General features: G+C 42.5%; 1 protein-coding gene across 1 annotated transcript; it reads left to right on the forward strand.

Moving 5' to 3' along the window:
• Positions 1-14,515: 14,515 nt before the first annotated feature.
• Positions 14,516-15,457, forward strand: LOC119826716 (olfactory receptor 52H1-like). Its single transcript, XM_038348191.1, has one exon. The coding sequence runs from the start codon at positions 14,516-14,518 to the stop codon at positions 15,455-15,457; it is 942 nt and encodes a 313-aa protein (XP_038204119.1).
• Positions 15,458-16,487: the final 1,030 nt, after the last annotated feature.

The following is a 16,487-nucleotide window of genomic DNA, read 5'->3' on the forward strand; positions in this document are numbered from 1 at the left end:
ACAGAACTTGTCATGTCACTTGTTCAAGCTCATGTCACAATCACCCTAAAATATCCTGACCCTCTGGAAAGCTGCCCCTGATGGAAGGAAAGCCCTCCCCATCGGCTCCTCTTGCACCTGAGCTTTTGGCTGGGTTTTGCTTTGTGTGGCAGGTGTGGCCCAAAGGGCAGGAAATGCAAGGTGAGGGACAGGGAACTGCAGTGTCCTCTGGAGCTGGACTTGGGCACTTACAGGATGAGAACAGGGAGGAAGCTGCACTTCAGGGCAGCTGCTCACAATCAAGATTCCCACCCAGCAGGGACAGGATGGGAGGAGCCCCATGCAGAGCCCTGCAGAGACACTTCCCACACCCACAGCAGTGAAACTAGCAAGCTGCAGGGGCTCTGCAGCTGCCCAGGGGTGTCCTGCAGATTAGGTGTTCTGTTGCTTCCCAGAGCAGGTCCTCTTCCCAGTGCTGATCTGATACATTGTATTCCTTCCAGGAATCCCTCCCCAGAATGTCTCAGCAGGTCCCCATTTGAGTTAGGATTTTTATTACATTTCTCTGCTTTTGCCTCAGTATCCCCTGAATTAGAAGCTGAAATGTATAGGGTGGGAATGTGGTTGAGTTGGCACTGTCCATGCCTAGGGAAAGGTGGAGCTCTGTGGTTGATTCGCAGCACTGTACTACACTAGTTGTGGTGGCGTTTGTATGTACGTTTACTGCTCTGTGTCTTAGTACCAGTTTTTATTGCTTTGGAGACCATGACCACATGAACTTCTTTTTAATTAATTTTTTTAAAAAAAATTTACATACTAGCTCCATTTCCCCCTCCCTTCCCACCTTTCCCCATCTCCCCACTTTCTCCCATCTGAAGTCTTCAGAGGAGGCAAGGCCTCCCCTGGGGAGTCAACAAAGTTGGATATTCCAAGTTGAGACAGAACCAAGCCCTTCTCTCTGTATCAAGGCTGAGCAGGGAATGGGCTCCAAGAAGTCAGTTCATCAGTTCATACACCCAGGATAAGTTCCGGTCCCACTGCCAGGGCCTGGAGAGAGAGAGAGAGAGAGAGAGAGAGAGAGAGAGAGAGAGAGAGAGAGAGAATGAATCTGATCAAATGTCCAGTTTCCCAGTAGCTCAGAAATGTTGAAGGACTGGAATTTAAAATAATACACGGACAACCATCTAAACCCAGAATGAAATTCTCTGCAGACAAAGTTCAAGTCCCATTCGGTCCTTCCGGTTTACCATCAGCCTCCAACCCCAGTGAAAAGGTTAAAGGTGACCAGGTGAGCACAGCACTGGCCACTCTGCTTAGAGCAGTGCAACAATGTGTGTGAGTCTAATTGTGTCAATACACACTGACATTTATTTCAACACAGGAAAGGCTTTCCCATGAAACAATTATGGAAGAAATATTAAGCAAAAGGAACACTTGAGACCTATGAAGTTACTTATTATTTTTATTAACCATAAAGTTAGACTAATAATTTTTTTGTTCAAAAAAATCTGTGACTTTATAATCCAGTTACTCTTCTTAAAACCAAGCTTGGTGCCCACAGAATGAAAATCAGGACGTGACTGCTCCAAGGTAAGGTTGAGGAGAGGATTTTATTGCAGATGCGTGGGAACCTACAGCCAGATCTGGAAAATCCTGAGCAGGGAGGGAAAAGAGTGGACTGAACCCATATTGAACTGATCCATGAGAGGAGAAAGCAGAGGTGGTGGGGGGAGAGCAAGAGAGGCAGAGAAGACAGCGGGAAGAGAAGAGAGAGTAAGAAGGCCAAGAGAGCCCATGGCTGAAATGTCAGAGTTATGTAGGGAAGAGAGCTGGAGGAAGGGAAGGGAAGCCCCTGGACTGGAGGGGTTGAGGATGTGGTGAGGAATGCCAGCCAGGATGACTCTGTAGCAGGTACTTGCTGAGGGCCTAGAGGTTAGTGTGACCTTTGACATGCTGATAGGCACAGCAGTCATCTATCAATGGAAGAGAATGACTCAATTCAGGAGCAGGAACTTTCTTCAAGTCCCTGAGGGATTGCAGGCTTTTGTCTAAATTCAGACTTTGAGAGCAGGAATTTCTTGGGACCTGACACTCACCCCATCCCTTTATTTCAGGTAACAACAGCAGAGGCACCCTTGTCCTGGAAAACCACCAACATGCTAGTCTGGGAATCAGGTAGGCCATCTTCACTTTCCTTCCTGTCCCCCAATTCATATTCCTCAGTCTTGACCACCTGCTGGTCAGTCCTTCCTCTCTGTCATCACTCCCCAGGGGCTCCCCATACCCTCTAGTGTAGCATAAATAATAAAAACCCAGAGACAGATATTGGTGTTCAACCTGAAGATCAGAAAAGCAAAGTAGCCAAGCCACTAGAGAGCTCTTACCTCTGAAATGTTCAGACTGAAAGAGAGCGAGTTCCTGTCTTACCCTACCTTATACTCCTCTCTTGTGCTGGGATTAAAGGCGTGCACCACCACTGACCAACTTTTATGGCTAGCTAGTGAGGCTGCTGGGATTAAAGGTGTGTGCTGCCACTGCGTGGCCTGTATGGCAGGCCAGTGTGGCTATTTTGCTTTCTGTTTTTGTCTTCAGGCAAGCTTTACTTATTAAAATACAAATAAAATATCACTACCATCCAAGGCCCAGCCTTCTTCTCTTTATCTTTGTGTCAGCTGCCAATACCCAGAGTCACTCCCTACCTGGCAACCAGCTGGCCAAGCAGACTGAGCACCGGGTAAACAGTCTTCTTCCTGCTCCCCATTTCCTGTTCCCCAGTCTCATCTCTGCCCCCATAGCAGATCACAAGCATGCAACTTGTCTTCCCTCTCTGCCCTCATTCCCTGGGCCTCAAAAGATCCTTGTGGCAAACCCAGCATTCCTCCCTCCAGTAGATCCTCCCAACTGTCCCCCACCTTACCTTCACCATCATTCCCCACCCCCACATCTAGCATAGCCCCATTCCTTCCTACTTGCTGAGTACCTAGAAACAAGCTGTGCCTGGGACCCCTAGTCACCACTCCTGGGAGAGACGAAGAAGCACTCCCATTCAGGGAACCCTCACCCACCACATTCTCCTAAGATAATGAGAGGGCAACAGAAACCAAGGAACATAACACCCAGCCAGCAAAGACAAGACCATATATCAGCACCTAGAATTGCAACCATTCTAAACCCAGATACCGGGACACTATCACAGAAACACAATCTACTTCCATATAACCCAGCAACCATATTGCAGCAGGCCCTCAGAAATGCAGCATAGCTGTAGCGCAAGACAAGGGCTTCACATTGCTGTTATGAATATGATCAAGGACCTTAATTGTACATGCAGGTCGAAGCAGTTGTGCACATAAAAACAGAAAATAAAATAAAGAGACAAAATTTTGGATAATGAGGATGCCACCACTTATCAAACTAAAAATTTTTGTGGGGTTTTAATTTTTTAAATTTATTTTCATTTTAATTTTTAGCCTGTGTGTATGTCTTGGGGTGTTAAATCTCTGGAACTGGAGTTAACGGCAGTTGTGAGCTGCCACGTGGAGGCTGGGAATTGAACCTGTGTCCTCTAGAAGAGCCACCAGTGCTCTTAACCGCTGAGCCATCTCTCCAGCTTTTTAATTTCTTTTTAGTAAGCTACATAAAACAAAAAATTTGCCTGAGGATCTTACTTTCAGGTTTAATTTTTAAGAGTATTTGTGGTATCTCTACTCTTTCCTATCACATAAACTGTAACACAGAGTGATGCACACAGGGATACCTGGAGACTCTGCAGGGATGGCTCAGGGACTCCCTAACAGTGATGCCTGGGTGGGGTTGCCAATAGCTGGGAAGCTACTTCCTAGTTGTAGAGGAAGTGCTTTCAATGGTAGGCTATTGCACACAGTGTTTGCTATCATACAGCCTTCATGGCACGGAGGCATGTTCCTTCTAGTCCTAGTTTCTTCAACACTTTATTTTCTTCAAAAAAAGGTGTTATAATTTTATCAAAGATCCTTTTTCACATCAATGGAGGCTCACAGAGTTTTGGTTCTCTTGTCTTTTGGATTCTGTAGAAATTCTGTAGAAATCTTGTGAAATCATGATGTTTCTCCCTTCCATAATGGGATTCACCCCAGAATATCCCAGCAGTGTATAAATCACTCTTTAAACCTGACTTTCATGTACTGGCAACTGTATGCCTTCTCTGACACCATGGGGCCCTGGGGTGAGAGCCTTCACTCTCTCAAACCTTTGTTCAAATAGTAAAGTCTACATAATGCTGGACCCCACAATTGTCCTTATTAACAGAACTCACTGACAAGAAAGAGCCCTGAGCAGGAGACACTGAGCAGAGAGACAAGGTCTGCCCTTACTCATAAACAGGTCTGGGTGGCCCTGAATTCTCTAGCAGCAGACTCAGGAAGGTGTAATCTACTGGTCTCTGCTCTACCCTAACAAGCTATTAGTATTTTGTACTTATGTTCACATTTAATTTGATGCAAGGTCTTAGTCTAGAAAATTAACTGTTTGTATCTTAACCCCTAAAATATATGGGGGGAGAAGCTTAGGTCATTAAACCAGCCCCAGAGAAAGAAATTCCTTTTCACTTGGGTGCCAGTGGATACAGCACCCTGATGCTTAGCACCCCCCTGGGGGGGGGGCAAGCTCCATCCTAATCCTCCCAGTATCTGCCCTGCTGAAGAACTTCACAGCCACTCCCCTTCTGAGATATAGGGGGCCGACCTTGTCAGTCTTTTATCTATCCTGTTAGCTCTAAGAAACACATACTTGATATCATTGCTATTTACCAGAAAATTGTTAACTATGTCCGAGCGGGTATAGAACCTGGAAACCTTATAGGATGGGCAGAACAGTGAGAAACATCAAAAGGGAAACCATCAAGACAGCATTGAAGAGAGCATAGAAAGAATGAATGGGAGATGATAGACCTATGTGAGCTAATTTATTTCACTTACCCTCAAACCTTCTTAGTCAGGATTTCACCTGCTAGAGTGATCCTTCCAAATCATCAGAGGCTTAGTGGGGCTTACCCCTATCATAAACCTCGATACACTACATAAAATTGATTGGTTTGAGTTTGTTGAACCCACCAGGTATCTCTGGAATGAAACCAACAGGGCTACACAGCATGATCCTCCTAATTTGTTTTGTAATCTAACTTCTTTGATTGTTCTCCAGTGTCTTTACAAATTTGATCCATACTCTCCTTCTACATTGTTTTAGTCATTTCTGGAAAGGTTAGTGTCAGAAATGCAACCAACATTTTTAACATTTGGATCCTACAATGGAAAAAATTCTACAACACTGTCATTTGGACAGAGCAGCAGCCTACATAATGGGAAATGTTTATCCGCTACACATATGATAGAAGACTAATATCCAAAATATATGTAAAAAACTTAAAAAAAACTGAACATCAATAATACAACCTAACTAAAAATTAGATTTCAGATCTCAGTAGCACTCAATGGAGGAAAGTTAAATGGTTGAGAAACACTTGAAAAGTTTAACATTCTTAACTATCAGAAAACACAAATCTAAACTTTGAGATGGCATCATATGCCCATCAGAATGGCCAAGATCAATATAACAAATGACCAAATGACAGCTCATGCTGATGAGGTTGTGGAGTAAGGGGAATAGACATTCACTGGTGGTATATATATATATATATATATATATATATATATATATATATATATATTGAAGGTGATCTAAATGCAATTGTCAAATAACAGGGTAGACAGAGCCCTGTTTAGACATCTCTTATTACCAAACAAAGATCTCAATATAAAAAATGGGTTATATCTAGTTGAGTTACGGGATAAAGAATTCCCATGTGAAACCCCGATGAACATAGGCTGTTGCCAAAACTATACGTTGTTCTCCACAAACTGACAGCAAGGCCACATTGCTGTAGACAATAGCTACAAAATTCCTGAGTCATGGAGCAGTTGAACTGGTGCCTACATAGAGCCTTCACCTTTAGGTGCTAGTGTTCTTGGTTTCAGAATTTACTTTACATGCTACCAAAGGACAAAGTAAACACCAATCCAGCTACAAAGCCTTGAATTTACAGTGGTGTCCCTTCTGCAAGATACACTAGTGCCATGGTGGCACAAAGCTCGATGGAGTAGCCAAGCAATAGCTGATTGATGTGGTTTAAGGTTCACTCCATGAGATGGAGCCCATATCTTACACTGCTTGGGTGACACAGAATCTGAGACTAGATAGTTTAGGGACCTAGGCAAGAATCAAATACTCCTGTTCTACTAAAGTAATGTAGTAACAAAGACATTCTGCTATACCAGTGGTTCTCAAACCATGGGCCACAACCCTTTTGGGGACAAGTGATCTTTTCACATGGTTCAGCTAAGATAATCAGAAAACACATATATTTTTATTACGATTCATAACAGTAGCAAAAACTACAGTCATGAAGTAGCAATGAAAATCATTTTAGGGTTGGATGTCACCAAAACATGAGGAACTAATTTAAAGGATTGCAGCATCAAGAACATTGAAAATTACTGCGCTACATATTACATCACCACCTTATCAGCCATCATCAGAGAAGTTTCCTCTTGCAGCAGATGAGAACAAATGCAGAGATCCACAGTCGACAATAGGCAGAGTCAGAGACCTTGCAACACTCAACCCTAAATGGGTGTCTCCCTCAAATCCCTCCATGCAGTGCTCAGAACCCTGCAGAAGAGGTGGTAGGAAGAGTGAGAGTCAGAGGGGATGGAGGACACCTAGGAAACAAGGCCCTCTAAACACAGCAGGACCGACGCCCACCTGAACTCACAGAGACCTTGGCAGCGTGCACAGGCCAGCACAGGTCTTCATCAGATGGGGTCTAAGAACTGAAAGGAGAAGTGGACACAGCCCCATCCACAGTCCAGAAGCTATATTCAATTAATAACCATTTGCAAACTAATAGAAAAATTCTTTTCTCCAAATCTCACTGTTGAAACAAATTATTCTTAAGGGTAGGGTGCCTGCTCAACAGCAGGACAACAGATAAACTCAATGGCACATTTGGAGATTCTCTGTTTTATCATGCTGTATCATGGTATTTCTTTCAACCTTACAGGTCCTTTGTGTATATACTGTGGTTCTCAGTTTTGTGTCTTTCTGAGATTCCTGTGGGTTTGAATAGATATGTTTCTGTGTATGTGTGTGTCTCTTGTGCTGAAGAGGTTAAACTCTCCCACCCTCACAACTGAATTTAGGTTTCAGTTCTCTAAAAGGGAGCCTGCACAATGCTCTCAGGGTCATCGCCATCTTGTACAGGTGAACAGCCACATATGCTGGAATAGTAAGTAATAAGCGCTCTTTGCTCTTACACACTAATTGAGTCTGTGGTCTTCCTTCAGTGTTTCCTTGGATTCTCCAGTGCTTTTTCTTTGGTACTGTTCCTTTGGGTTTTTTGTCCTATTCCAAATGGTTTCTTTTAGATTTATCTTACCTGATTTTATTATTATTTCTTAGATGACTATTGTTTTCTTAGAAGAGACAGAAAGGAGGTGGATGGGAGGGGAGGTGGAGAGCAACAGGGAGGAGTTACCTGAGGGGAAATCATAATTTGAATATATTGTATAAAAATCTGTTTTCAATAAAAAAGAAGAGTCCTATAATATAAACTCCATTTTGTAAGGCTAACTTAACACTTTTATTCTTCATTTATATATTATGTAATATGCTCTGTATTGTTCAATTGTTCCACTTAATTGCTTAGTAGCATTCTTTCATATGACAATATGCAATAAGCTTATTGATGGTTCCATTGATAGGTAGTGTCTTGGCTTTTTAGATGTTATCAAATAAAGATATGTTATGGACATATATGTTCAAGTCTTCTTGTAGATGTAACTGTTGCTTTTCTTGTGAATTTGCCTGAAGTTTGAATTCCTTTGTGCTGGGGGATGGTCCTTCTGTATGCTGTGAATTTCTGTCCTCATTTGTTGAGAATAAAGCAGTTTTGGCCTATGGCAAAGCAAGATAAGATTAGGCAGTTCAATCGAACTGAGGACTCAGAAAAGTGGCGGGTTCAGGCAGATGCTCTGAGCAGTCCAAAAAGCAAGATGTGAAAGTCTGGTAAACCATGGGCCACATGGTGATACATAAATTAATAGAAATGGGTTACTTTAGACATAAGAACTAGTTAGTAATAAGCCTGAGCCATCAGCAAAGCATTCATAGTTAACATAAGCCTCTGTATGGTAATTTGGAAAGAGATTGTCAGGTCAGAAGGAACAGAAAACTCCACCTCCATTTACACCTTTGTTATGGGATGTATTAATTGTTTACAATTATAGATTACATCATGATGTTTTCCACATGTGTGTAAATGCATTTTGATTGTGTCCACTCTCCCCATTTCCCTTCCTTATCCCTGCCGGCTTCCTGTTGATTTTCTTCCTCTTCCCACCTAGTCTGCTTTTATTCTCACAGGTGAGGGTTAGTAGACTTCTTACAGGAGCCTCACCAGGAGCTTCAGCACGGGAGAAAGTGTCTCACTTTGCTAGCAACCAACAGTTCACTGTCTATAAATCCTGAGGATGGGTGGGGCCTTGGAAACTCCTCCCACCTCTATGGCTGAATGTTGACAGGTCTGGTGTAGGTAGTCACTCAGTGTGCTAAAAATTCATGAACACTGGAACATAAAACAAAACAGAACAGAACAAGTAGTTCATGACTGTTGTGGCCATGTTGTGCTCTGAAGACAACATTGCTCCACATTCCACCTCTTCCTCCAGTCTGACATACTTTCTGCTTCCCATTCTGTCGTGTTTCCTGTCATCACATTCTCAGCAAGACGAGAATTTTAAGTCATTGAAGTATTGCATCTTAGAGGGATGTATGGATTTTTAATTGTGGCTTTTTCATGTCTGATTGAATTTGTAATAGTAAGGACTTTTGACATGTACAAACTGACTATTTTATATATTTATTTCATGAAATGTTCTTCAAGATGTTTCTCACTTTTCACTAGGACGTCTTAGCTAATTTATATTATTGAAATGAGACTTTATAGATTTTGTACATACATCCTTAATCACATACATATATGAAGAAAAATTTCTATTTTTTCTTCATCTATCACTTTTAATGGTCTGAACTTCAAATAAGGTTCATATAAAATGAATGCATTATACGCCAAATAGGGCAACTCTCTTATTTTTTCCAAATTTCTTGCAATCACAAGGTTTGTTAAAGGAACACAAGGCAGAAGAAGCGAGCCAAAGGACAATTTGACCGTGATATAAAGTCAGAAGCAACTTATAAAGAGCCCCAGTTCCAGTATGCCTTCGCAAATACTGCTCCTTAGACAAGACAGAGAAAATGCCTCCATAAAATTTCAACAATAGTGTTTTCAGAACAAGATTGATGTAATGATGATACCAGGTGATAAGCCCACGTGGACAGGGACATGCAACAATAATGAAGAGATCATGATCTTAGAAGTGAGAGGGCACATGGGAGGAGTCGAAGGGGAGAGGGAGGGACAAGAGTGATATAGACGCCATTATACCTGTGAAGTTATGATCAAAATTTAAAAATATCCTGTAAAGAAGGGAGAGAAGTAATGTTTCTGACTTTGAAAAAAACAAGAGTTTTACAGTTTCCCAAAAGAAGCCCAGCTTTTATGACATTTTATACTTTGTACTGCAGGTCTGTACTTTAGAATAGCAAAGAAATATGGTGCATATGTTGTTTTATACTGTAGAGTGTTCTATGGCTTTTTTTATGTAATTATTTTTATTTTATAGGCTAATTTATTTATTTAATTTGATTTTATATATACATGTTTAGCCTGAAGGTATGTGTGTGCACCACATATGTTCAGTGATGACAGAGACTAGAAGAAGACATCCAAACCCCCAGAACTGGGGTTTAGGTGCTTGTGAGTCCTCATGTGGGTGCTGGAAATTAAACTTTGGTCCTCTGAAAGAGCATCCAATACTTTTAACCACTGAGTCACCAATCGAGGACAGTGAGGTCTTTTTATTTTTTTTTAAAAAGTACTGGCTATAGAATATTTATATAATCTTCATATAATAAAAGGGTGTTTTTATTTCTAAGTAAGTATGGGGATTATAATCGATTATTGGAAAAAATGAATGAATCTCACTGATGAAGAAATACATTTTTAATATTTATAATATAAAAAATCTGTCCCATAAGGTAACCAAATATTTTCATATTAGTGTATTGATTCTATGTGATCAATATACATACTTGTATGTATTTGAAAATCAAGACACTGTCAGTGAAACGTGATAGAAAGGGCAAAGAAAAATTTGGAGACTGAATTGTAGAGTTTATTCTTCAATATCAAGAATCTAGAACATGCTAATGTTATTTACATGGGGTTGGTGCAAGTTTATATCAACTGACCAGAGGGCACTAAAGCTACAGGGACACTCTGAGACATCTAAGATTTCTGTCTCAACTGACTGCATAATTTGTCTCTAGATGAGACTCCCAGGGACACAATGTCTAAAGGCAATTAAAATACACAAGATTCGCTCCCCCTCAAGGGAAATGGCACAAGTCCTGCGCCTTGTGTGAAAATGGGAATGGAGGGATCACTCCATGCCAGTGACCTCCTGGGAATCTGAGAGCACAAATGTTTTCGTTTTCCTCTTGCTCGTGTCTTTCCCTTCTGCAAGTGTGCTCACTTTCTTCTGAGTTCTTTCCATCACTCCTGTGAACCGAAAAGAGACTCCACTCTGGTGAGTTGACAACTGCAGTGGCTTAGTGAGGAAGAATTCCACACCACATGGCTTCTAGTTCTCTCAGTGTCTGAGGAACTGCGCTCTGAAGACCTGTCTGTGGGAGACGGGACCTTTCTGAGACCAGTGATTCTCTCTAAAAAGTTACAAAGTCACATTTATTTATTTGTGGTGTATGTGCATATACATGTATGTATGCATGTGTTTACACACATGCAAATGTGTACACATACATACACATACACACATGCATATACATGCATTTGTGCCATGGTGTACATTTGGAGGTCAAAGGACAACTTGTGAGAGTAAGTCTTTTCCTTCATTGTGTGGGTTCTAGGGATCTAAGGCAGATCAAAAGGCTTGGCAGCAAGTGCCATTACCTGCCGAGCCATCTCCCTGGCTCCAAACCAATTTACTCTATGAGAAGGCAGTGGGCACTTAATAGGAAGCTACTGATTTCAACTTAGAACAGCTAGTGTACTCAAAAATCTCCCAATATCTCACAGAGGTCTTTTGGTGAGAGAATTGAGTTTACAATATGTTCTGACTTAACCAAGATCCCTTGTTACTGATGCTTTGACCCCTCATAGTTTCAATGATGAGTTGTTGTATCTTTCCCTCTTTGATGTATTCCCCATGACTCTCCATTGTGACTGGGGTGGAAGGAACAGCAAATCTATGCTCTGATAGGCTGAACTTACACTTCCTAAATTACTGAGCTGTTTTGACTTTGTGGGGCTTCCAGAGTTTACTTGTTTATCAGTCAAAGGAGATCACGTGGCCATCATTTAAGGGAGAACATTCTGGAGTGTCTGCTGTTGCACATTGTTCAAAAAAGTTCTGTGCTCTTGGCAGTTTATTCTGCACCAGGCCATGGACTGGGACTTAGAAAACCCACTCACAGGGCCTATGTTTGTTAATGGCCACCTGCATTTCTTCAGGTAGTCTCAATGTGGTCACCTCGGCTGCTCAAGGCAAGTGCCAATGACAAATTGTGAAAGAGTAGCTTACTTATGTAAAGCACTGACTGGGGACCTAGAAGACATGTCACAAGGCCTAGGAGGCCCTAGGTTTCCTTTTCCTGGGCAGAAGACTACAGATTCTCACCAGGTCTTAGTGTAGAACTGTTATGGATTTCTGCCAAGTCACTTCCCTGCCCTTTGAATGGCTTTGAAACTCTACTCTGGCTAATTGCTTAGGTCTTGGATAAGTGCCAGCTCTCTCTGCTCTGATATTTGCTTTGTATGACTCAGAAGCTGTATATCCTTGACAGTGGGGGACTTCCTGGTATCGATGGCCTGATTATCACTCACTTCTACCTGAAAGAGAAACTGTCTAAAACAGATCACAGAAACTGAGTTAGAATTCACAGGGCATTTTCCAGTGTCGGTGCCATCCCTAAGTGTGGGCTCTTTTTAGTGCAAAGCTAGTTCTCACAGGTATATACCAACAGACCAGAAAGGAAGACTTGAGGCAGAACTTCTCTATGATTCTTTACTTTTGCCCTAGGAGATGAGGCTCAGCAGACACTTTGCCTGGATAAACTCCTCTGTCAGATTTTTGGTTATGGAGGCTTCCTCCACACCGGCAGTGGAAGTGTCTCTTCTGCTAAACATGGAGAGGTGAGACCACTTAAGGCTCTGCAATAGGGCCTCAGGGCCTAAATTTTAAGACTTTTCCAAAAGCATTCTTTGGGTTTATGACTTTCTCCTATAGGTGGGTTAATAGTGCTTCCCTCTTCCCGTGTGTCTTCTGACAGATGCACACTCTTGTATTTGCATCCTCAAAAACCCATAAACTAAATCCAAGCACATTTCAGCCACTGAAGTGGAAGCTCCCACAGCACCCAGCATGAGAACCTGCTCTTTCATTCATTCTTTTAAAAATTTATTTAAAAAACTATCTTTTCTAGCTCCATCCATTTTCCTGCAAAATTCAAAACATTATTTTGAGTGAGGTAACCCAGACACAGAAAGACAATTATCACATGTAGTCACTCATAAGTGGTTTTTAAACATAAAACAAAGAAAACCAGCCTACAAACCACAATCCCAGAGAACTTAGACAACAACGAGGATACTGAGAGAGAGATACATAGATCTAATCTACATGGGAAGTAGAAAAAGACAAGATCTCCTGAGTAAATTAGGAGCATGGGGACCCTGGGGGAGGGTTGAAGTGGGGATGAGAGAGGCAGGGAGGGGAGCAGAGAAAAATGTAGAGCTCAATAAAAATCAATAAAAAACTATCTTTTCTTGTTTTACATGACAAATCCATTTCCCACTCCCTTTCCTCCTCCTGTTTCCTTCACCTTGGGCTCTCAGCCCCTATCCCACACCCCATCCACTCCTCAGAGAGAGGGTAAGGCTCCCCATGGGGAGTCAACAAAGTCTAGCACATTACTTTGAGACAGGACCAAGGCCCTCTCCCCTATACTAGGCAGAACAAGGTATTCCTCCAGAAAGAATGGATTCCAAAAAGCCAGAACAAGCAGTAGGAATAAATCCTCCTATCACTGCCAGTGGCCCCACAGTCTGCCCCAGCCATACAACTGTCATCTGCATTCAGAGGACCTAGTTTGGTCCTATGCTGGTTCTCTCACTCTCAGGCCAAGCAAACAGTTTCAGTGGGTGTCCCCATCATGGTCTTGGTCTCTTTGCTTGTATTCTCACTCCTCCCTCTCTTCCACTAGACTTTGGAAGCTCAGCCCAATGCTCTGCTATGTTTCTCTGCATCTGCTTCCTTCAGTTACAGTCATCCATTCTTCTTTCATGAGCTTCCTCCTCCTTGAGCACGCAAACCCATCAGTTTATTTTACAAATGTCTTGTGTGAAACACAGGATCTGCCCTGTAGAAAGCAGTTGTCTTCCTTCTTCACAGCGCATCTCCATCCAGTACAGCATTAAAAAGAAACTTAAGATTTATTTTAAATTCTCTCTCTCTCTCTCTCTCTCTCTCTCTCTCTCTCTCTCTCTCTCTCTCTCTCTCTCTCGTGTGTGTGTGTGTGTATGTGTGTGTGTGTGTGTATGTGTGTGTGTGTATGTGTGTGTGTGTGTATGTGTGTGTGTGTATGTGTGTGTGTATGTGTGTGTGTGTATGTGTGTGTGTGTGTATGTGTGTGTGTGTATGTGTGTGTGTATGTGTGTGTGTGTATGTGTGTGTGTATGTGTGTGTGTGTGTGTATGTGTGTATGTGTGTGTGTGTGTGTGTGTGTGTGTAAGTGGCATGTAGACATGAGTGCAGGTGCTTGTGGAGGCCAGAAGAAGTCAGATGCCCTGGAGCTGAGTTACAGGTGATTGTGCTCTGTGCTACGAGGGAGTGAGCACAGAATTCTCAGTCCTGCTTTGGAGAGCGGTACTCTATCATCACCTCTGAGCCATTTCTCTGCTCCCAGTATCACATTTTTAATGTGTGTATTTTTATTTTTTCCGTATCTTTCCTCACCCTATTCCATTTTCCCCATCAGATGTGCATTTCCCCCTTTTAAATTGGCTCATTTCAAAGAGTTTAATTTAATCACATGCAATTTCTGACTCATATAGTGACCTTTTTATAATGCTTACTAATTGATATGAATACATTCCAAATGAAGTGAAGCCATTGGCAAACAGAATGGGCAATGAGTACTTAGTCTATAGGCATTTCTTCATCTTGATAATAGGAAGTGCTTCCACGAGGAATGCTGATCTGTCCCCAACATTCTGCACTGGAGTGGGACTGCTCCCTTTCATAAATGATTCTGAAAGAATGTCTGTCCTCAGGCTCAAGAACCAGCAGGTCCCACAGAGGCCATGAACAACCTAAGCTGTTACAACCCAACTTCCTTCATCCTTGTTGGGATACCCGGGTTGGAAAAGTTCCACATCTGGATCGGGATTCCCTTCTGTGTCATCTATGCTGTGGCCATTGTAGGCAACTGCATCCTCCTCTACCTGATTGCTGTGGAGCAGAGCCTCCATGAGCCCATGTTTATACTCCTGTCCATGCTGGCCAGCACAGACCTCATCTTGTCCACTACCACAGTACGCAAACTGCTGGGGAACCTCTGGTTTGGCTCCCAAGAGATAACCTTCTCTGGTTGTCTCACTCAAATGTTTTTCCTGCACTTCAGCTTTGTAGTAGACTCGGCTACCCTGTTAGCCATGGCATTTGATCGCTATGTGGCTATCTGCTCGCCCTTGAGGTACAACACCATCCTGACTCCACAGGTCATTCTCAAGAGTATGGTGAGCATCATTGTGAGGAGCTTCTTGGTCATCCTGCCAGCTGTTTTCCTGCTGAAGCGGTTGCCATTTTGCAAGACACATGTTATCCCTCACACATATTGTGAGCATATAGGCGTTGCCAGACTTTCCTCTGCAGACATCTCTATCAACATCTGGTATGGGTTTTCTGTTCTTATCATGATTGTCGTCTCTGATGTCATCCTGATTGCTGTATCCTACATCTTCATCCTCAGGGCAGTTTTTCTGCTCTCCTCCGAGGGTGCCCGCCAAAAGGCCCTGAGCACATGTGGGTCCCATGTCTGTGTCATCCTCATGTTCTATACACCTTCCTTCTTCTCCATCCTTGCTCACCGTTTTGGGCACAGTGTCCCTCGTAATGTTCTCATTTTATTTGCCAACCTCTATGTGGCCGTCCCTCCTGCTCTAAATCCAGTTGTTTATGGAGTGAAGACCAAGAAGATCAAGGACAAATTCCTTCTTCTCTTCTCTTTGGGAAAGACACAATGAGTGGGCTCTGAAAACTAAAGTTGGCAACATTGGTCTGGTGAAAATTTTATCTCCTATTTATTTGAAATGTGATCGATCATTCTATCCATGTACAAAGAACAGGTGAAGAGGAGAGGAAAGAGACCTACCAGCCCTGTGTAAAAATCAAGGCCTCTTTTGCTTTAGCTCATACACTTTGATGGATGAAGTTGATGATCTCTGAGTTAACTGAGCAACACCACAACTGAGGTTTGCATTTCTTACTAGATGTTTGAAGGACTAGTATTCCCTAACACCCTTGTGTTCCACAGCTTCTGAACGAGGGCAGTATGCTGTGCTTTTCCTTGTCAAGTACTATTCTAATCCTTTCTGGTATAATCAATAAATTTTTTGCTTACATTGTTCTCTATGTTTCCTTTACTTATTTAAAAAAAATGAATGAGCTTTCCTGTCCCTTCCCAGCTTGCACCCAGAATCCTTCCCCCCTCCCCCCCGCCTCATCCTCCCATCTTTGGGGCCACAAAATCCCACAGCTCAGCCTGTTTGGTCTCTGGGGACCTGGAATTGAGTGCACCCAGGCCGGTGGGAGGTCCCCTCCTACATTGGCCTGCTTGGGGCAAGGTAGGCCCTTTGTCAGTGAGCTGTTTGGCCTGCAAGGAGACCTGACAGTCTGCCAGAGGATCCATCATTCATTGGGGTGAGTGAATTGAATTCATTGGGGTGAATTGAACTTCTAAAAGAAGACCCAAAGGGGATTATTCAGAGGAACAAATGGGCAGGCGCCAATGCAAGAATTCCTCCAACAATTAGAAAAACAACATGAAAGCACCAGAACCCAGCGAACTTATAACAGGAGGACTTGAACACACTAATCAAGAAGAAGTAGAAAAAATTGACTTTATGAAAGTAATAGAGTCCCTTAAATAGGAGGTGAAAAACTCCCTTAAGGAAATGGACGAGAAGAATAACAAAAAGTTTGAAGAATTGAGTAAATCCGTAAACGATATCCTAGGAAACCAAGAAAAAACAATCAAACAGATAATGGAAACAG

This window comes from Arvicola amphibius, chromosome 1 (genome assembly GCF_903992535.2).
Source record: "Arvicola amphibius chromosome 1, mArvAmp1.2, whole genome shotgun sequence".
Classification (NCBI taxonomy): domain Eukaryota; kingdom Metazoa; phylum Chordata; class Mammalia; order Rodentia; family Cricetidae; genus Arvicola; species Arvicola amphibius.